The 21,733-nt window shown below is 40.9% G+C and overlaps 2 protein-coding genes across 4 annotated transcripts in view; one reads left to right on the top strand and one right to left on the bottom strand.

Annotated features, from left to right (window-relative positions):
* Positions 1-961: 961 nt before the first annotated feature.
* Positions 962-8,131, bottom strand: GSKIP (GSK3B interacting protein). Its single transcript, XM_029597897.1, has 3 exons — positions 8,052-8,131; positions 5,969-6,229; positions 962-4,582 (listed from the first exon to the last, which is right to left on the bottom strand). The coding sequence occupies exons 2-3, from the start codon at positions 6,224-6,226 to the stop codon at positions 4,421-4,423; spliced, it is 420 nt and encodes a 139-aa protein (XP_029453757.1). The 5' UTR covers positions 6,227-6,229; positions 8,052-8,131; the 3' UTR covers positions 962-4,420.
* The window catches only part of ATG2B (autophagy related 2B), a 263,381-nt gene continuing 249,683 nt past the window's right edge, over positions 8,036-21,733 (top strand). For all 3 annotated transcript variants that reach the window (XM_029597896.1, XM_029597895.1, XM_029597894.1), the window contains exon 1: positions 8,036-8,730. In XM_029597896.1, the coding sequence (XP_029453756.1) occupies positions 8,569-8,730 (162 nt within the window). In that variant the 5' untranslated portion in view covers positions 8,036-8,568. The remainder of the gene's footprint in view (positions 8,731-21,733) is intronic.

Below are 21,733 nucleotides of genomic sequence, written 5' to 3'. Positions count from 1 at the left end.
AAATCTGTGCATTGCTGAATTTGTTTTGTAATAATGCTTATACTTTCTAAAGCTTATTGTATCTGACATTTTTTAAAGCCTGTGTTTTGAGAGAGAGCTCAGAACTTTATTCTAATAGCTTATAGTAGCACTGACTGCTTTGGTAGTCCTCAGCTATCCTTATTGGGAACACAAGGGTTCAGCCAGAGAGGATAGGTAGCCCCAAAACTGTTCTGCTTTCACTTAGACTAACCTCATTTGCACCAGCCCAAGACCCTCTAAGAGTAGATTTGTAAACAAATTCACACAGTGTGGAAAACATCTGTTAAGCTTGAGCCTAGATCAGTTTTCCAGTTTAGAGGTTTGCAACACAGTCATCGGATACACTACCCCCTCTTCCCCAGTGAGTCTGGTTTTCAGGATATCAACAATACATATGCATGAGGTAATGTATGCAAATCTCTCATGCATGGTCATTGTGGACAGCCTGAAAATACTATTGGCTGGTGGGTACTTGAGGACTGTGCTGAAATTCTGTATCCTAATTACTGAATGAGAAACAGAACATGCAGAAGCTCAGGCACCAGAAGGATAAAACCTGTTAACTTGAAAACCTTGTTTGGTCAGCACCAGCCATTCCATTTTGCTTTCATGAAGTTTGCCTCATGTATTCACAGATCTACCAAGCTCAACAGTTTCTCCCATTTTCTGTTATTTTTCAGTGAATTAGATCAGACCCTGAGGATTGGAGGGAGGTTGCCTCAGTCCTGCTCTTTATGGCTGACTCTGTGGTACACCTAACCCCACACAGACCCAGCAGAAAAGAGGCTCAGAACCAAAACAGGGCATTAAAAATGGATAAACCCAACATCTAATCTCAAAGAAGATTAGAGGCATATTTTAGGATCAACAGAAATCAATCCAAACTCCATATTATGTCCTTGTACAATACATTTAAAATAAGAGGCAACAAACAAAATAGTATAATTATGAAATAATCTATTTGTGCTTTTTTTTTTTTGGAGTACAACAAACTTATTTTAATTTTACTAAACATACCTAACAGAATAATGTACTAATCTGCAACTAAGTGTTAATTACAATCATGTAAAATATAAAATACCACTGAAAGGTACACCAAATGAATATATTTACTGATTTATCAACAGATATTATGCCATCAGCAAAATCACAATGTAGGGAGTATATCCTGCAAGTGGAAGTAAAACACTAGTTGACAGCCTCGTTTGCCTCTTCAGGACCCTCGCTGTAGTTCCTTAGCAAAATCATACATGAACTAGCACAACCAGGGGCAGAAAATTATTCTAAGCACTTGGAGACTTGGGAGCCCAGCCACAAAGTTTAAAGAGCTGGGGAAAAGCCCTGCCCCACTTTTTTTTTTTTTTTTTTAACTCTTTGCTTCACTAATTTTTCCTAATTTTTTAAAAATGTTTTCATTCCTTATTTCACACACTTCACTATTTTTTTTTTAAATCATTTTGGGAGTTTTTTCTCCCATCAGGCCAGGATGGGGGTAGCAATAACAGCCTCTCTCTCTGGATCTGGACTGGCGACTGCTCTTGCTAGCCCAGGGTCCGACTGCAGCAGCAGCAACATCTCCTTTTCTGGCAAAGGCCCAGGGCCTGATCGGAGTGGTGGTATCTTCACTTCTGGCTGGTGGTGACCCCTTTTGGGACAGAGCCTGCTGCAGCGCGGGCAGTTCCTTCCAGGCCGGATCCTGCTGCATCATAAGTGGCTTTTATTCAGGCCTGAGCCCAATTACAGTGAAAATGGCTCCTCGGACAGAGAAGCACTGTAGGTACTAATTTTTTTTTGCCACTCAAACATAACCCTATACACCAAATTCCATACGTCAACCATACTCAGAAAAATGGCAAGAGTTGCTGCAGCAATCCTAGTAACCCTACCAGTAAAGTGGAGGCCATCAAAACATTCAACACATGCTTTTTTTTTTTTTTTTCTAAAAGTTGTTCAAGTCCTTTAAGATGACCTTTCATTTACTCAGATTTTCCAAGGTCACTGTTAGGTTAAAAAAAGGAAACACTAAGTGATAAATACTTAAACGGAAGCGAGTATGAACTGTGTAAAAACAGTTTTAAAATATAATATGAAGTGCCTCTGAATATTAGTTTGAAACAGGTAAAATATCACTTGGTGCACTCCAGTGAACTATGCACAGGTCACAAGAAAGATGTCTCTAAGAATAAAAGATTCCCAACCGTAAAGAATATAAAAATACAGGCCAGTCACAGCTTTTACTAGTAGATAATAGATGGAAAAAAAATTAAAAAAATGAGTCAGGTAATTACCTACTAAAATGGCTGTATCCAAAGATTACAGCAACATCATGATCTAAAATATACTATTGTAAGAGTCTGATCTTTAGAACCAGGTGGCTCTGTAAAATGGCATTCTAAAGAATTTAACTTTTTTGTTCTCTAGTCTGTAAATCTAAATCATCAATTAGCTTAAAATAATTAACATAGAATTCAATATCACTTGACACTATGAACAGCAGTAAGATTAAAAAAATGTTTCAACATGCATCTAAAAAGGTTATGGCAATACTCGTAAAATACATTCTTACAGGTAATGAACTTATCAAATCAACTGCAATTTCTACTTAAACTTCTATGCTTTATATGGTTTACAAACCCATTAAATGAACATAACTGTTTATTTGATAATTTTATGAGACAAAACACTATGCAGTCTTAAGAGGAGAAAACACTTTGGAAAATATGACCTTCACTAAATACAAAAGTAACGAGGTTTTTACTGATTTAACAAAACATTAAAAGTCATAAGCCTAGGCCACAATACTGCCTTAAAAATGGAATGTCAAACTTTTCAAGAAAACACTATTTTAGTGAAAAAAAATCATCTTTGATGGTTATTTCTGTGCTTGGCTCAATTACAAGTAATAAATTCATATATTACATTGGAGTTAGTATGTCCTTATAATTTACTTTCAAGCTATGGTTCCTATGATCCTTAAAATATCAGCTTGCTTGTTTCTTGACTCCTTGCTGATCATACTCTTCACTTTTTCTCTCACCTATTATTGCCTCTTAACATTGTTAAAGTCAGGCCCCTTCAGCTATTTATGCTTTATTTAAACTTTGCCTATGTAAGGGGGATAGCAGCACACAGCAATTACATCTATCCAGGATGTCCTTTAATTTCTATTGGAGGAACTGGATCAGGAGAAAAGGAATCAAACTTTTAGCAATTATTCTTCCTCAGAAATCAAACCTACCAGAAAACATGGCTTCTTAAAGTCTCTCCATTACCCAGTAAATCTCTCTCTTCCCTAAAAAGCAAACTGGTGCTCTGGAAAAGCTTATAAAATGTGCCAATATTTTTGTATGTTATTATTTATAAGCTCTGGATCAATGTCTCTCCCCTTCCTTATGCACCCAAAAAACAAAGCAGAAGATGGTCTCTTAAAGCTAGTAGGCAACCTGAAGAAAATAGACTCATTGCCTTAGCAATAGGGAAGCTGAATACATATTGGAAAATAAAATACCTTATTCGTTGTACAGATTCAAATGCCCAACTCTGGGTGAGTTTCATTCCATAGTGTGCCTTTAAATATAGGCAGGGGTATGGGGCATTTTTAATGATTTACTCTAACTGTGAATTGAATTATTTAATACAAATATTTTATACTACAGTTCCCTTAAGATGTAAACAATATATATTCAAAATATATCCTATGGGCTACTTAGATACTTCTTATTAAAAATCTGATAATCCATAGCCAAGAACCAAATCTTCAGCAATCTACATCTTGACTAAATTAGTACATTTTCAGAACAAACAAACATGAAACATGGCAAATAGAACACAAATTCTATGACTAATCACAGAAGTGTGCGCCAAGTTGCCCAAATACAGTTTTGAAAATGTACTTAAAGGGTTAAACTTCCTAATAACTACTCAGCTCCCATGAAGTCTATTAGACATGTGCTTAACAAGATGAACTGAAATACTAGTTAATAAAACTACTGAGTAAATCCAGAATTCAATATATAGAAGGAAGTTGTTGCTGGTAGCTTCCAACCAAAAACATTTCTGGTAGTAAAATACCAGGTGCAGAAAAAGAAATGCATAGCATCTGAAGAAATTTGATGATTTTAAATCATCGTCTTCAGAATACCATATAAAAAAGGTACAACATTGCATGCATAGAAATTCACTATTCTATGCAAAAAATCCAAGGCATTAATCGGCACAGATCAGTTGTAGCTGCAACAAAACACATTACAGCTAAGTATGCTATGAATGAGAGGCATAGACAAAAAAAAAAATACATTTTACTCTACATTGTTAATGAAGCCTTAGAGCCTCATGCTTAGAATTCCTACCAGCAACAGATATTTGCAACAAGAAGTATAGCTTATTCTAGAAGAATGGGTCAGCACTGCCCATCTCTTTTCAAAGCCTCCAGTCTCTTTAACAGTGCATTTCCAAATGCTTCACGGTATGCTGGGCTAAGAGAGTCCAATAAAGAATAGACTGTCTCATGATATGGAGCCTGTGAATTTTCATCCATGTGGTCGAAAGCACAGCCCACTACCTGCACAAGAAAAAGACCAAACATTCATTCATTCTATTAAGACCTAGTTATTCAAGTGTAAAATAAAAGAATCATGAAAAATTTGCAGTTTGCTTTCATTAACTTTGCACAGATCATTTATTAGTCAAGTATTTCAAATGTTAGCCTAGTCCATTATTAACAGAAAGTCAGATAACACATGGCAACTGATGGCAGGGTTTCAAGAATGCTTTCCAACATAGATTTATGTGTGGGGTGGGATGTCTATGTGTGAATAGACTGATGGGTGTAGGTAATGAAGTTCTTTTTTAGGGATTGTGTATGTGAGGAGTACAGATTTGGGTGTAGTGTAGGTGTATATGTGGGAGGTATCCAAGGAGATGGATGTTGTTTTGAGTGGGTAGGGACTTGTGTGGGTGGGTTGTATGTATGTGGATGTGATGTTATGCATAAGTTGAATATGTGTAGCGGGTGTCTGGATGTGGGAAATAATGTGCAACAAGAGTGTGTGTGTAAGGAGAGTTTATAGGGTGTGTTTTTTTGGTGGATATGGCTGTCTGTGTCTATGTGAAGGCAGGTATGCAGTTGCAGGGGATGTGTGTGTACAAGGGTGTGTTGGAAGCAGGTTTGTGCATGTGTGTGTGGGGCAGTGCACATATGGGGGGGGGGGATGTAGTAGAAATATGGGGGATATGTATAGTGGATACATGTGAGGAAGTGTTTGTCAAAGCTATATGAACAGGAAGGGAGGTGTGCATGTGTGTAAACATGTTGGCAGTACCTTTTTGCACCATCCTTTTCCAGTTGGTTCAGTTATTTTCTATCTCTTTCTACCTGTATTGCTCCATGGCAAAGTACTGGTAGGATGAAGTGAGGCAAGGGCATTTGGACTGGAGTACTGGGCAGCATTCTAACAGAATGTTTATCATAGAAAGCAATATAACACACAGAATGGTGCAAAGTTACCACATTATCATCTCAAAAAAGGTATATAAATATAAATCTTGTTCTAAAAGACTACAACAATGTTCTCTGAATCAGAGACAGAATATTAAAAGCAACTGCAATCAGCTTCTACATAACAAGAAGCATTTGTGTAACTGAATATGTATTTCTCAAAGGATCAATAGATAGAATCCTCATATTCAAAACCTACAGAGAGCAAGAAGAGAAAGAAGCAATGCTGAGATAGCTGCATTGGTTTCAGCTCAGCAAACTGACCCTTTAATATATATATTTTTAAAATTACATACTGAATTAGAAAATAAACACTAACAGCATAAATTCTAAGTAAAAACCTTGTAATATACATGTATATTGTAGCAAAAAGTTTTGAATACTTAAATTTAAAAAAATGTAAAAACCATTCCTAATTATGCATAAGGATTTACAAAGAGATGCCTTTACCCGAAGTCCCGCTTCTGTGAGTTCCAAGCAGTATCTGTTTCCTTCCCTGATCTCGACATTGATATATGCCACATCCTCAGCACATGGTAAGATTTTTGAGACAAACATATTTCTGACAGCAAAAAGAACATCATTTACTACAGCTTCTGCTTCTAATCTCATGTCCTTCACATCCGTTCCCACCATGTCTTTAACTTCTGAATCTTCTTCAAAGTCACTATTAATTGGCAAGTCGATGGGGTTATAATCTATTTCCATCTTCTGTATAAAATAAATGAAAAAAAATTAAATTCCAAATGAAATTGCATTTTCACAAACAGAAAAATATTTCTCTTAGTTAGGAGCAATCTTGATTATTTTCTAATAGCACCACAGTTTATTTGATTTATTATTCGCCAGTGGCTAATATTTTGTATTTTTCTTCAGTCTTAACATTGTGCTCAAACACACATGAGCAATAGGTTTGTGACATAGTAGCCATCAGCAGATAAGGACCACTTGACCAAATTCTCTACTGTATCACTACAGATTATCTGCAGTAATTTCCTCCCCTTATTATTACCACCTCGTGAATCTGCCTGTTTCAGTTACTACTGCCTCTTCTTGTAGGAGATTCCAGGCATCCATTACCCAATAAAGAACTTACTCCTGCTGAAGGAATTTTGTGCCAGCACAGCCCTCCATCACCAGTCAATCTTCAGTACAGTACCTCCCCTTCCAAAAAAACTGTCAGTCTCCCGCACAGCTTGCCCATAATCACCTCCCAACCACATAGTTCAGTTAGTCTCTACAAATCTGTCTGTCCTCATCTTATTTGAAAACCTGCAATCCCTGGAACAGTTTATATGCTGTTTAAGTTAGTGTTAATTATGGTAACTGGATGTACAATGATGGGGGTAATGTGTGTCCTCTATGAGGAAAGGCTAAAGATGTTAGAATTCTTCAGCTTGGGGAAGAGATGCCTGATAGATATGTTAGAGGTCTATAAAATAATGAGTGGAGTGGCACGAGTAAACATTAATCAGTTGTTTACTCTTTCAAAAAGTACAAAGACTATGGGACACATAATAAAGTTACTAGTTGAGACAAAACTAATGAGAAAATATTTTTTTTTATTCAACTCATAATTAGTTGCCAGAGAATGTGGTGAAAGTTATTAGAGTAAGTGCATTTAAATAAGGTTGGACAAGTTTCTGGAGGAAATGTTCATAAACCATTAAGGTGGAGTTGCACAAATCCACTTCTTATTCCTGAGATAAGCAGCTTGGAATCTGTCTACCCCTTGGGATCCTGCCATGTACTTATGACCTGAATTAGCCACTGTTGGAAACAGGGTACTGGACCTTTAGTCTGACCTCGTGTACCAAATCTTATGTTCTTAAATTCTTTATTTTAAACAGATTCTTTGAAACATGAAAAAGCTAAAAAAAAAAAAAAAGTATGTAAAAACATTTTCTGACTTAGGGCCAAAAATGCTTTTTATTAAAAAAAAAAAAGAAGAACTAAACTATATTACAGCTCTAATAAAGCATTGCACGTCACCTAACAGCATTTTAACAAGCAACGTTAGAAATATCAGTACCTTGCTGAACAGTTGACAACACAATATTTAAACTCACAAGTAGTTTCTAATTTATTCTCACACCTAAGGTTACCAGACAGTTCTGTTGCATGCATGGACTTGTAATTCTGATTTTCTTAGGTGCCTGAAGCCGGCTGGTAACCCTACACTCCACCCAAAATATTAATCTCTAATGATGGTACTGCTTTCCTCCCCACAGTGCAGTGCAATGCAATGCAGTGCAATTCAAGGTGTGGCCCTCTCCCTCATCTCTCCGAGTCCAGGCTGCTTCCCTCTCACCTGCTGCGCCCCATAAACACCGCCAAGTTCAGAAGGTATTTCCCAAACTGTAGCCAAAATATACGAAGAAAAGTGTCAAGGCCCGCTCTGCCGCAGTTCAGAACCACGCCCCCACCCAACCACCGTCCCCCTTCGCTCGTTCAAAACCCGCCGTGACCTCGCAGCGCAGCCCCTTCCCGGCCCGTGGCGACCAAGCGACAACCGCCACCGGGCAACACTTACCTGAAACTCCAGTCCAGCAACGTCTCCGAGCTTCCAGCCAGTCACGCGCCTACGTAGGACCACAGTCTTTTCTCCCACCCACCCACTCCTTCCCACTTCCGCTACCGAGCCGATCCGCTGACGTCACTTCCGCAGAGTAACTCCCACTCTTCCGGTGTGGGGGGCTGGTCTTCCCGGCTGCACCTCCTCTTTCTCCTCCTTGGCAGCTCCTGTCACCGCCGGCGCTGGCGGAGTCTCCGACTGAGCGCCGTCGGAGGCCTGTAGTAGTAGTAGTTGTAGTAGTGGTAGCGGCGGCGGCGGCGCGTCCTGTGGTGGGCAGGGCCTCGCCTGCAAAGGTAAGGGCGACACTGACCCGGCGCTGTTTTACTTAGCGCCCGGAGCCGTGACCAGGAGCCCATCATGACCGCCTTGTTTACATCAAGCTAGGCCACGAGCGAAGAGGGGGAAGCCGAGTGTTAGTCCGCCGCATGAACAGTCAGCCCAGCTAGCCGAGAGTCAAGGCGAGCCGCTCAGAGAAATGCCGTGGCCGTTCTCGGAATCGATTAAGAAGAGGGCTTGCAGGTACCTGCTGCAGAGGTACCTGGGGCACTTCCTGCAGGAGAAGTTGAGCCTGGAGCAGCTCACCTTGGATCTCTACCAAGGCACGGGATCTCTGGCACAGGTTCCCTTGGATAAATGGGTAAGTGAAGTATCAGAGTATCCTGTTGCCGGGCAATCATGTTTCTTTTGAGTCACATGGTACGATTTTGCAGTGAAAAAAAACCTGAAATAGTCATTTACTCAGAAATTGAAAGATAAGCGATGACAGTTTGTGGTGCATCTTCGCTAGCGGCTGTTCAGGTTCAGTGTGTGATTTTTAAGATGATTAAATTGAGACTGTCAACTGCGGGTTATTTTGTATGCTATGTTTTTCATCTTCACTTAACTGCATTTATAGCTTTATTTGAAATATTTCTACTCGTTCTACCTGTTTATAGTAGTATTTTTCATTGCTCGGGGCTATTATCGCTTGCTGTATAGTCACATGCCATCTTACTGATTAAGAACTACAGAAAATATGATTCTTCATCTTAGCCCGGCGGCCGTAGTATACACCCACTGCTACACTTTTAATCTGTCACACCTTTAATTGCTATCCATAATGATTCCACAGTGCATTTTGTTTCCTGCATGATTTCTATTCTGTTTGACTCTATGCCATTTTTGTATATCATACCACCCTCCACCAATTTCATCTGCCCTGTCACATACCAGAGATGGGCAATTTCAGTCCTTAAGGGCCACCAACAGGTTGGGTTTTCAGGATACCCTAATGAATATGCATGAAATAGATTTGCATGCACATGGTCTCATTTGTATGCAAATATGTCTCATACATATTCATTGGGGATATCCTGAAAATCCAACCATTTAGTGGCCTTTAAAGAGCAGAATTCCTCACCACTTATTGATATCCTGGTATCATTATGTCCCATTGGGTTACCTCCTTTCGCCACTTCTCTGAGATACTTATTATGTCTATAGCTTTGTATAATGCCTCATGTTCTAATTATCCAGTCTTACTATTTGAACTGCTGGCATTTGCATGCTAACATTTTAAAGTATGTCTTTTTTAAATTTGTATTCACAACCTATTAACAGAAAGACACTAGTCAGCATACAGATTGTGAAATGCTAGCAGAAATTAGAAAAGCAAATAAAATTTGGCAAAGTAGTAATGGAGATTTCAGATATGTCAGTGTCTCATCAGGACCGGCTAGAGAAGTTCAGTTTTCCTGATTACTGTTTATGGAGCAGCTGATCCTAAAACCGACAAGAAGGACAGATATTGTACAGATCTAGTCCTTAGTGGAATGTAAAATCTGGTGTAAAGAGTTAATACTGTGGGGCAGTTTAGCAATAGCAATCTTCCTTATCATCCTGCTAGATCAGTCATTATAAATGGGATTTTTCCTTCTCCATGGCTGCTGGAGAGGATATGCCTCTTCTAAAGACCTCAGTCTGGGATATAAAGAAGGTGTGGTCCTGGTCCAGTACCAGTAGTCTCCCATCTCTAGCAACTGTGGACATGTGAAGGGGTCATTAAACTCCCAGAGTCAGGGTGCAGCCTCGACCTTGTTCAGTTCTTGCTGCTCTTGGGACAACAGCCTTTGGGGTTGATTCTCCCAGGGCTTGCCTAGCTCAGGCTCCTTGAAGGTTATCCCAGTACCCTTAGGGGTCTGTGGATCCTCCAGATAACAATGGTTATCCCAGGACCCTTTTGGCCCTGAGGAGCCTCCAGAAGTGATGACTACCCCAAGACCCTGGGGTCGGTCCTGTGGAGTCTCTGGAGAGCAATTCCTATATCCTCAGGAACCTGGTAGTCCCTTTATTAAAAAAAATGCAGATCTCTCTCTCTCTGTCTGCGTCTGCTCCTCTCCCTCTCTTCTTTCCCTCTCTCTGGCAAAGGAACAGCAGAAGTCGTGTCTGTCTATCATCAGACAGTGGCTCTTGGGAGGTGGTAAGTAACGGCTGAGGTGTTTTATTTCTGTGGGGAGGAAAGAGTTATTTGATGTCTGCCGCTTGGATGTGCATGCAGCTGAGAGAGCAACAGCTGAGTGTGCTTATTCACTGTGGGGGTGAGGAAACCAAATTCAGGTTGTACAAAGGAATCTACAGTTCAAGGGCTAACCTAGTAGCAATAATGAGACTCCAGAAAGCTACCGTAGGAGCAGATACCAAACATTTTATAATGCTCTGGTTAATTGGTAATTAGTAGAGTACTGTTATCTCAGAGCTTGGAAATCTTTCGGTCTATAACAGTATATAGCTCAGTGCCCTAAGGGGCTACAGAGTGATCCTCCTGCATGACGGAAAGAACCGTTGTTGCCTAGAGAATGGTCCAAACGATTTGCCTCTGGCTGCATTCATACACATATTTCATCGTAACACGTTGTTCTTGATTTTTAGTTGGTTAAAGCACCGGCCCAATAAACAGGGGACCCCGAATTCATATTCTAGCACTGCCTTCCCTTACACAACACAAGGAAATACATGAGTCCTCTGCGATACAAATAACTCCACACTGATATATGAGATAACAGCAAGTATGTTGTTAACAGGTCTTAAAGTGTTCAGAACTAACCTGAAGATGAGAATCTTGAAAAAAAAATATCGAAATGTAGCCAGCTTACCTCAGTTGTTAACATGTTTACTTATCTCCCAGCTGCAAGTCAGAGCTAAGAGCTGACATGCTGTAGAGAACACTGTAGTTGTGCTGCCTACCATGCCCTTGGTGGTGGTTGGCAATCTCAGACCTAGCAACCTTTAAAGACACTGGGGCAGATGCAATAAAGTGCACCCAGCCTAGCACCCAAAGCAATAAGGAGATTATTGCATCCAAAATGTGCACCCAAACAAATGCACTCATCACATGTAAATTATATGTAGATGAGGCTATTAGCTTTTACCCCCCAATGTAGAAAATTGCTAGTCGCCCAACGCACATCGCTCTCTGTCCTTCACTCACCTTACCTCTTGGCTCACGCAGAGCAGTCCTTTGGATCCAAAAGGGCATTTTTCCAAAAAAATAGAAAGCAGGACCCAGATGAAGAAAATAGGTACGAGAATAAGTACTGGCAAGTTAGATGTAAAACAGTAGCAAGACAGGGCAAAAGAGAATTTGAGAAGAAACTTGCTCTAGAAACAAAATCTAATAATAAATACCTTTTCAAGTATATATGAAGCAAAAAATCTCTGAGGGTGTCGTTTGGGCTGCCAGATGACCAAGGAATAGCAAGGCGTGCTCAGGGAGGACAAGGAAAATCATAGGAAAAAACTGAATTAATTCGTTGCCTCTGTCTTTACTGAGGAGGATTTATCTAGCTATTTATTTAACACATTTTTGGGAACATACCCACACCGGAAACATTCTTTGATGGTGATTCTGAGCAAGTAAAACACATTTTTGTGATAGTGGAGGATGTAATGGATCAGGGGTTCTCAACCTTTTGAGAGCATGGATCCCTTTTCAGCCTCCAGAAATTTCATGCACCCCTAGATGTGTCTTTAATTTTTACATGCCATTAAGTGCCATACAAAAAACTGATTAATGTAAGAACAAAAATGTGCACTCCAGAATTATTTGTAATGTCAAAAATGTAAAATCTATGCTCTCCCTCCTGCTTTCACCTTCTGGCTCTCTCATGAATGCTACTCTACATCTCTACCAAGAGCCTTCCCTCTACCTACAGACCCTTCCTGAGCGCTTTCCCTTCTTCCTTCTCTCTTGCCCTGCTTGCCCCCTTCCCTTCTGTCCTCTCCCTCCTGAATCCCTTTCCCTGATCCTCCTGCCTTTCTTCCATGGCCCCTTCCTGTGTGCCTTGCCTCCTATCCTCTTCTCCTTGTGGCCCCTTTCCTGGTCTGCCCCATCCCTGGTGATCTTTATTTTATTTGCTTGGATTTATTACCCCCTTTTTCAATAAGATTCTCGTCCAAAGCTGGTTACAGCAAATTCAAAAGGTAAAATACAGTCTGAAGGAGACTTAACCATTCAAATCTGAATTAGATTTCAGTAAGGACTATACTTAGTGTCTATCAGTGATAGAACTAAACTAGACTAGAACAAGACTAAACTTGAAATAAGTCAACAACAGGAATAAGACTACAAACATCTCAGTAAAATAGGTTGTAGCAGCATGTTTAAGTCACCCCTATAGCATGGCAAACAGTTTATAGCACTCCCTTCTGCCCTCTACCCTCTTAAGGCCCTTTCCAAGTGTTTTCCCTCATATGCTTTCCCTGTGACACCTTCTCCATCTCTTTGAGTGCTGATCCCACTATGGCCCCTTCCCTCCTGCTCTCCAACCCCTACCATGTCCATACTACTCCTACAGTGCAGCTTCTTGCCCTCACTGTCAGGCCAGCAGGATAGCCAGAGCACATACAATATTCCTGAGAAATATCACCCTGCTTGCTGCTGCCTCTGGTCATTGAAGGTGCTGGAGGAGCAGACTTCCCCTCCTCATTTCAGTGCAGCTTCAGCCTCTCTGTTCCCCGCCACTTATCTGCACCAACTTGGGCTTCTTGAGGCTGCAATCTTTCTCTCTTTGGCATGGGATTAGGCAGCCAGGAGCCTTAGAGCAGAGCTCCTCAGAGGTGAGGTGAGCCTGCTGTGTTTCTCAGCACTTGCACTTTGGATGCCTTCCCTCTGGTGGACCCTCAGACCCCAGGTTGAGAACCACTGATCTAGATAAAGGTGAGTGGCTTGATATAGGGTATTGCATTCATAAATGATCTGGAAAACGGAACAATGTGTGTCAAGATTTATTTATTAACACATTCTTATATTCCACAGATTACAAAAATTGTTCAGAGTGGATAACATAAAAATATCCACAGTCAGAATAAAACATTGACAAAACAGAGTACAAAAATGCCTAACCAGCATAGTTCGCTGATTCAGTAACTAGGTATAAGCTTGGAAAAAATGCAGTGCTTTTGCCTTTTTCCCTAAATGATAAACTTTCAATTTCTTCTTTCAGTGCAGGAGGTAGAGAATTAACTCACATAGGTTCTGCTTATGAAAATGCTCTGCCATGGCTCGCTTGTAACCTGTACTCATGCAGTGCTGGGATATCCAACAAATTTTGCCTTGATAACTGTAACAGATGTCTGGGAGGATATTTGCTTTGCTAAACTATGCAACCCTTCATTATAAAGAATTTTATGGATAATTGTAATAAATTTAAATTGAATTCTTAAATGTATTGGCAACCAGTACATGTTAAGATTTGCGGCTCGTTAGTCGGCCCTGCAAGCCACTGCACCTACTCCCGACGCTGCAATGACCATGCAGGCCCCAGCTCTTCTATGGCTCTGATGCTGCTCTCCGTCACCCTGTTCCAGCTCCTCTCTGCAGCTTCCTTAGTTGCACGCGTCTGGTGCACGGCTCCTCTTAAAGGGCCAGTGGCAGGAAAAGACCTGCGGCACCCTTGGATGACAGCAGCAGCCCAGTCTTATAAGCGCTCCTTGGACCTTTCTGCTTCACCTCAGCAACAGCTCTCCTACTCCTTCGTGATTCCTGGTTCCTGTGTCTTGCCTCGTCCTATTTGTCTTGTCCAGTGTCTTCAGTGTGTCTCATCCACCATTGGCTTGACTATTTGGATCGTGACCCCCTTGTTTGGACTTGGACATGATTGCCTGCTGCCTGGACCTGACCCTTCACAGTATACTTTCCTTAGTTTAGGTGTAATACATTGAGTAATTCAGGCACCTGTTATAATTCTCACAGCTGCATTTTGAACCCAAGAATAAAGAATATTTTACTTTAGCCATTACAAATGCATGTACTAATGTCTTAAAATCCATTGCGGAAATAGTCATCGGGCAACACCCCCAAGACACACACCATTGCCTGCTCTGGGACTCATAAGTTCAATTTGTCTTGACAGAAATCCCTGACTTCTTCCCAAAACTGCTGTATAGGTGGACAATTCCACATCCTGTGACTTAAAGTAGCTTGAGGTTCAGGGCACCACCTACATCTCGCGTTCTCAAGGAATTTCATTTGGAATGCTCTATGTGCTGATATTATAAACCTGTGAATAACTCGCAAATGTTGGTCCCAAATCAGCATTGAAGGAATATTACGATTGAACAGGGCCAAGCTATCAGAAAGATCATCTTCTAGATCGCTCCAAGCTCAAAATTCCACCCCAATGCCAAAGTGGACAAAGTACGATAATTCGTAATAGAGTGGAGGTATCTGTATAGAGGACTAAGGACTGTTTCCTCCCCATATATGGGGAATGTTTTTATTCATAATATCACGCCAGATGTCTTTTTTCCCTATGGTGTGGGCTGCATTCAAGGCCACTATTCAGGGTGAAATAATTAGTTATAGTGTCTCAACCCATAAAAGACTTAGCAGGGAGTTGACTTTGCTATATGCAGAAGTTGAATGTCTGGAAAAAGCTTACAACTCCAGCTAGATATCAGTATAACAAACTCTTGAGGGCACAAGCTGAAAAGTCTTTGTTTGTCCAAAAGGCTCATTATTATTCCAAAAATAACAAATGTGGCCACTTCTTGGCTAATTATCTTAAGAAAAAGAGGGAAAAGAAGCACATACGTGCTATCTGTTCTTCAGACACTCATTTGGTTACTGCTTATTTGTATATTTTGGAACAGTTTTGTGATTTTTATAATAATTTATACAAATCAAAACTTAAAACTCGATGCCTTCTGTAATCGTCTTCTTTCTCAGGTGATTCATCTGTCTCTCACCCCTAACCAAAAGTGTATGCTGGAAAGACCCTTAATTGTGAATGAGATCTCTACTGCTCGTTCCTCCTTACAGGTTGGGAAGGCACCTGGACCTGATGATTTTTCTGTAGAATTCTATAAAGCTTTTAGCAATTCCCTTGTTCTGAGACTTCAAACTTATTTTACTGACTTATCTCCCACTTTAGATCTTCTCTTTTCTAAAGCTAGCACAGTGTTTCTACTCAAACCGGGTAGAGATCCTACCTCTGTTTCCAATTATAGGCCTATTTCCGTGCTTAACGCCAACTATAACATTTTTGCTAAAACTTTAGCTTTTCAGTTAATGGACTTAATGAGTGATCTGAGCCATAAGAACCAGTCTGGTTTTATTAAGGGGCGCTATATCTCAAATAATTCTCGTCTTTTTTTGCATTTACTTAATTTGGCTAAATCCGACCCCTCTCCATTAATTGCTCTTCCCCTGGATGCTGAAAAGGCTTTTGATAGAGTCAAATGGGATTATCTTTTTTCTATTTTGCACTGGTTTGGTTTTGAAAATAATTTTATAGCTGGAGTATGACTTCTGAACCACAAGCCGCTAGATTTGCGCTACATAGAGGCACTAGACATGGATGTCCCCTCTCCCCCTTTCTTTTTAATTTGGCATTAGAACTCCCTGTTGCTGGCTATCACACGACATCCCGATATTCCGGGAATGAATGTAGGGGGAAGATACTTATAAGCTTTCTGCATATGCAGATGATGTCTTACTATATATTAAATATCTTGCTTGAGACTCTCTTCCTTACCTTTTTCACTTATTACAGATTATTCCATGTTTTCAGGTAACAGAGTGAATTGGCAAACGACAGAGCTTCTACCTATGAATTTTTTAGTTACACATGTGGACATTTCTAATTACCCTTTTAAAAGGGTGAGGGAAGGTCTTAAATATTTATGGATATTCTTTTTTGATACCATTACTCATTGCGAAACATCCCTGTTACAAATGCTTTGAGAATCTTTTTTGTAATGGTTTCCACTTCATTTTACATAGTGGGGACGTTTATAGACAATTAAGATGGTAATGAACCCTAGATTAAATTTTGTTTTCTCCATGATCCCCATTTTGTTTTCTCGCATTTTCTATAAACAAGTGGATTGTATGCTGTTCAATTTTTTTAGCAACGCAAACTTCCGAGAATTGCGCGCTCTAAATTGAAAGCAGATAGAAGTTGTGGAGGAGTAAACTTTCCTCTTTTTTTGTTACTATCAGGCCTACATTCCTCAACAAGGATATTATTAGATGTCTGACTTTTTGCATATCTTAGGTACTCCTTGATGGGTAAGCATTGAACAACATCTTATTTTTCCTTTTCCATTTGAGGCTATCCCTAGCATGACCCTCCCTTACTCTTTTTGTTTTGATACGCCCATACTTAAAACTATCCACAGGGCATATTCTGAATTTGACCGGATGCCAGCCTCCTCCTCTCCTAAATGGAAGTTTTTTTCAGTTTGCCTCTTCCTGATTTCATGCTTATATTAAAATTGCTGGTCGAAGATTGAATTGGAGGGTATGATAATCACATGGGATTTGTTTTTTGACATCCTTCCAGAAGGATGCAAAATTCCTATCTCTCGACAATTTAATGGTTCAGTTTCACTTACTTGTATCTCAGTTTTATCTTTGGCTACAAATTCAGGATTGTATTGGTCCTGACTTCTCAACATTTTCCACGATTATTAGGTTTCTGTCATGGTTATGGCCCCTTAGGGCATCTTGCTTCCCAGATATATAAGTTGCTGAAAAAGTCAAACTTTCTTGCTGTGAAAGGTCTTCAGGCTGCGTGGCTGACTGACGTAGGCTGTGTTGATGATGATGTGGATTGGCGTTATTTCTGGAACACATCGTTACGTATTTCACTTTCTTCCAGCATAATTCAGTCTTTATTTTTTCTCATGCATAGAGCTGTCTGGATGCCATGGAAATCATTCAGAGCTGGCTTGACCCTAATCGTTGTTGTTGGTCCTGCTTTGCCCCTCAAACCACTCTGTTATTTTTCTGCCCCATAATTCATCCGATTTGTACTAAAGTTTGGTACCCCATATCTCTTATATTGGATTCACACTGTCCCATCTCATATCGTATAGTGATACAAAGAGCTGCAGCACTTCCATGACACCTTTCCATTCCACAGAGGAAGCCTTTAGAGTTTCTTTCAGCGGTTACTTTAAAACTGATATCGCTCTGGAAGAATAGTGATTAACTTGATGAGCATTACTGGCGGAACTCAATTTGTATGTATTCTAAATATGAAGAAGATGTTGCTGTTAAATGTCATTGCTGGAGTGGAGACCTTTGGATACTTACTTTGGAACCCTTCCCGCCTCCCATTCCGGCAGCATCTGATGGTGATCTTTTTATTGCACCTTATTGCTTCCCTCATGTATTCTTCTTTCTTTGGTTTTGTATTACCTTGAGACTTGTTTCTAAATTTGCTTCTGTGTATCAAATCTCGTTTGCTTTCACTTGGTTTTTTTGTGTTACTCTTTGGTTATAATAGCCAGTGCTTCACTCCATTTTGGACTCGGGTTGAATCAGTTTACAGTCTCGGTGCTAACAGTAAACTCCAAATTTTGTACTTCAGCCCAACTTAGCAATCTGATATCAAGCAGAACCAAATGTGACAGGATAGCTGGGCAAGCTTTTCTACTTGGAATAATTTTGTGCGTCATCTTCAGATCTGATCTGAATTCTAGGGTGATCTAGGTACTTGGATAATGTTTGTCATAATGCCTTTTCATAGACTTTGTGGCCAGTTTAGGAGATGGGTAATGGGGCCCCGGGTGGTAATCACTCTCTCCCATGACAATGGCCCTGCACATAAATACTGGCAGAGTAGGCCATATCATTTTTTTTATTAGTTATTGTTTCAAAGCTTAGATGAAAAATAATTCAAACACATTGTGAACTTTTTCTAGTCAGACTCATGCAAAATATTGTAAACACTTGTAGTCTCTGCCCTTGGAAAATCTCTAATGGTACTGTTGCTTTAATAAACCCACCATAGTAGCACTTAATCCCCGTGCCCTATTCCTAGTCACCGAACATTACACCAACTAACATTAGGCTCGCTGGTCAGGTCTCCTTTGACATACTCTATGTTAAACCCAGTTCTTTGTATCCAAGTTTGATCACCCTGGTTTAATGTAAGACATTTCTCATGTCATGGTTTTTGTTGAAATGTAAACCGAAGTGATTGGTAACTCTGTTACTTGAATATCGGTATATAAAAGTGCTAAATAAATAAATAAACAAACAAAAAAACCTGCCCTGAATTGGATAAATGATTGCGGATAAAGTCCAGAATGGTCTATCCAGTTTGCCCAGTTGAGATTTGTCCACTTTGGGTAGACGTGCAGACGAATTCCAATATGCAACCCAACTCCAATTTTCTCCTCCCTCATGATATCTTGCAGCCTTCTTGGAAGCCCAATGCTGCTGTACATCCGCTGTTTAGGGATGCAACTGCTGCATTGTGCAGGTGTCCCCAGTTCTTCCTTGGAAGCCTGATGAAATCATGCTACTGCAGTTTTGGGCTCAACCAGTGCTCTGTGCAGGTTATCCCAGATCCTGATTACCATTGTCTTGCTACTAGGGGTCCTTTGTTTATCAAAAGCTTTTTTTTTTTAATTCTATTACCATTTTTGTTACCATCTCCTCCAGAAGAACATTGCAGGCACTTACCATTCTTTCTGTGAAAAAATATTTCTTGACTCTCCCCACTTGGAGTTCTGTTTCATGACTTCTATTTCGGTGTAAAACAGGATTTTATTGAAGCTTGCTCGACTCTGGCCGAGTTTCGCTCAAAGAGCTGCCTCGGGGGCTTTCAAGCCACTTCAATTGGCTTAGACATCACGTGACAAAGTCAGGAAGGATTGAACCAGCTGGCTTTTTAAGAGAAATATATTGATCAAATACTTTTAAAAAAAGTTTTAAAAGTATCGGTATTGCATACCCACTTGCCGTTCAGCTTAGGTTAACGCGAAACTCGGCCAGAGTCGGGCAAGCTTCAATAAAATCCTGTTTTACACCGATCCAGCTATCTGTGTTTGTTGCTGATATCCAACTGGATCGATTACTGGTTTGTTTTCTTGGACCATGACTTCTAGTTCTACATTTTCATTTCCATTGAAAAAGGTTTTGTTTATTATTAATGTATTTGAGGTATTTAAATGTCTGTTATATCCCCTATACCACATCTCTCCCCTCTAACATTTACATATTTAGATCTGTCAGCCTCATCCAGAAGCATACAAAAGTGGTGGCAGAAAAAAACCCATACAGCCTATCCAGTCTGCCCAACCACACCAACTGTTCCTATGGCTTTTGGTGCAGACCCAGAGCTGGTGTAAGGGTTACCAATGTAACACCCCCCCTCCCAAACCCCCCTGAGTTGAATGTGCACTCTGAAAGTGATAGATATATAAAGTTATAGTCAACCTCTTACAGTTGTCTCTCTTGTTGCACAAACCTAGCAACTGTTCGTGACTGCTGTCGCTTCTTTTATATTTTGAAAATGGTGCCCTTGCGTACCCTGGTGGCACCTCGCCCACTGATGCCACCCTAGATGATCGCCTAATCCCACCTAATGGTCGCACTGACCCTGTACAGACCCCATACCATTTTAGTTGTCATTCTCTGGACCGCCTCCAGCCTAGCTGTATTGAGCTACATTCTTTTTTGGTCTTTAAAAAGTAGCAAACAGGAAATGTATTCCATTTCATCCTGCTGCACCAGTCTTACAAGTCAGTTTTGTCCCCCTACCACAGTGATGGCTAACCTATGACACGCCGAGACTTTTTGCTGACACGCGCAGCGTTTCGTGGACTTTCGAGAATTTTTTTTTAATCGGCTGCGCTGAGCCTTTTTTTTTTTTTTTTATCGGCTGCACCGACCATTTAAAACTAGTTTTTTAGTATCCCCCCCCCCCCCCCCCCCAATGCCCCCGGGCGCAGAGACAGGCAGATAGGCAGGGCCGTGGCCCGAAGAAAAAGATCGTGTTTAAACGCGCTGATGCTCCTCCTCTTTCCTGCCTGTGCGGCCCCGGAAGTAAATGTTTCCAGAGCCACGTGGGCTGGAAGGAGGTGAAGCATCGGCGCGTGCAGAAGAGGAGCAGCGCTTGCGTTTACGGGCAGCCGCGAATCCCAAGTCGCAGCGGCCCGAGAAGAGGAAGAGGCCTGGTAGCAGGGCTGCCGCAGAGCCCATCCTGCGACGACCCGCGAAGAGGAGGCCCAGAGGTGAGAGAGAGGCTGAGGGTCTGTAGAGGGGGTGTGTGTGTGTGTGCGTGTATGAGATGAGTTGAGAGATTGTGTGTGAGAGTGAGGACCTGAATGTTTGCAGAGACGGCATGTGCTTGAGCAAGACAGCATGTGGGAGTGAGAGAGAGCCTGTGTGTGTGAGAGTCAGACAGCATGTGCCAGTGAGAGACTGTGTATGAATGATTGTATGAGAGAGAGCATGTGCCAGTGAGAGCCTGTGTGTGTGTGTGTGAGAGAGAGAAATGCATGTGAGAATGAGAACCTGTGTGTTTGAGGGAAGAAGATGGAGAGAAAAGAAACAGAAAAAAAGACAATATAAAAGAAATTGGCAAAAAAAAATAAGAAAGGGAAGGTGGGAAAAAATAAGAAATGGAAGGTGGGAAAAAAAAGCCTGTGACCAAACAATTAGAAAATGAAGATCAGACAGCAAAGGTAAAAAACAAAATAAATTACTTTTTAGTGATTGGCACATGTAATCTTTGGGAATGTGCAAGAATAGCACTTTCTCTATGCGGATCTCACAATGTACGAGATCAGCATGGAGAAAATGGAAGACCACGGGGCCTGCACAGAGGAGGCAGCAGAATGGGCTTCAGTGTCAGTAGCAGCAATCGGCATCTCCCCAATAGCCACGCGGCAGCAGTGACAGTGGCAGCAGAGGAATGAGAGAGGCTCTGAGGTTGCTGGCAAAAGAGAGGGGGTCTGCCTTTAGTGTGTATGTGTATGAATGGGATTCTGCATGGGGGTGTATGTGTGTGAATGCATGGGTGCCTGCGTGAGATTGAATTGGTGTCTGCCTGGAGGATGGAGTGGGAGTGGTGTGAAAATGAATGGGAGCCTGCCTGGGGTTCTGTGTGTGTGTGTGTGTGTGTGTGTGTGTGTGTGTGTGTGTGTATATGTGAGGGAGCCAGTGAGTGTGAGAGCATGAGTGTGTATGAGAAAATCCAGGGGAGTAAGAGTTTGGTGGGGGGGGGGGGGGGGGGGAGAGTGTTTTAATTGAAGATTTAGCCAATGAAATTCAGCAACAAAAAAGTCACTAAGCAGGTAAGGTAAAGAATTATTTGTTTATGCTTTATTAATAAATACAGAACATATATTAAAATTATAACTTT

The sequence above is a fragment of the Rhinatrema bivittatum genome, chromosome 4 (genome assembly GCF_901001135.1).
Source record: "Rhinatrema bivittatum chromosome 4, aRhiBiv1.1, whole genome shotgun sequence".
Lineage (NCBI taxonomy): Eukaryota > Metazoa > Chordata > Amphibia > Gymnophiona > Rhinatrematidae > Rhinatrema > Rhinatrema bivittatum.
Note: the sequence above shows the minus strand (reverse complement) of the source record. Positions and strands in the feature narration are given on the sequence as shown.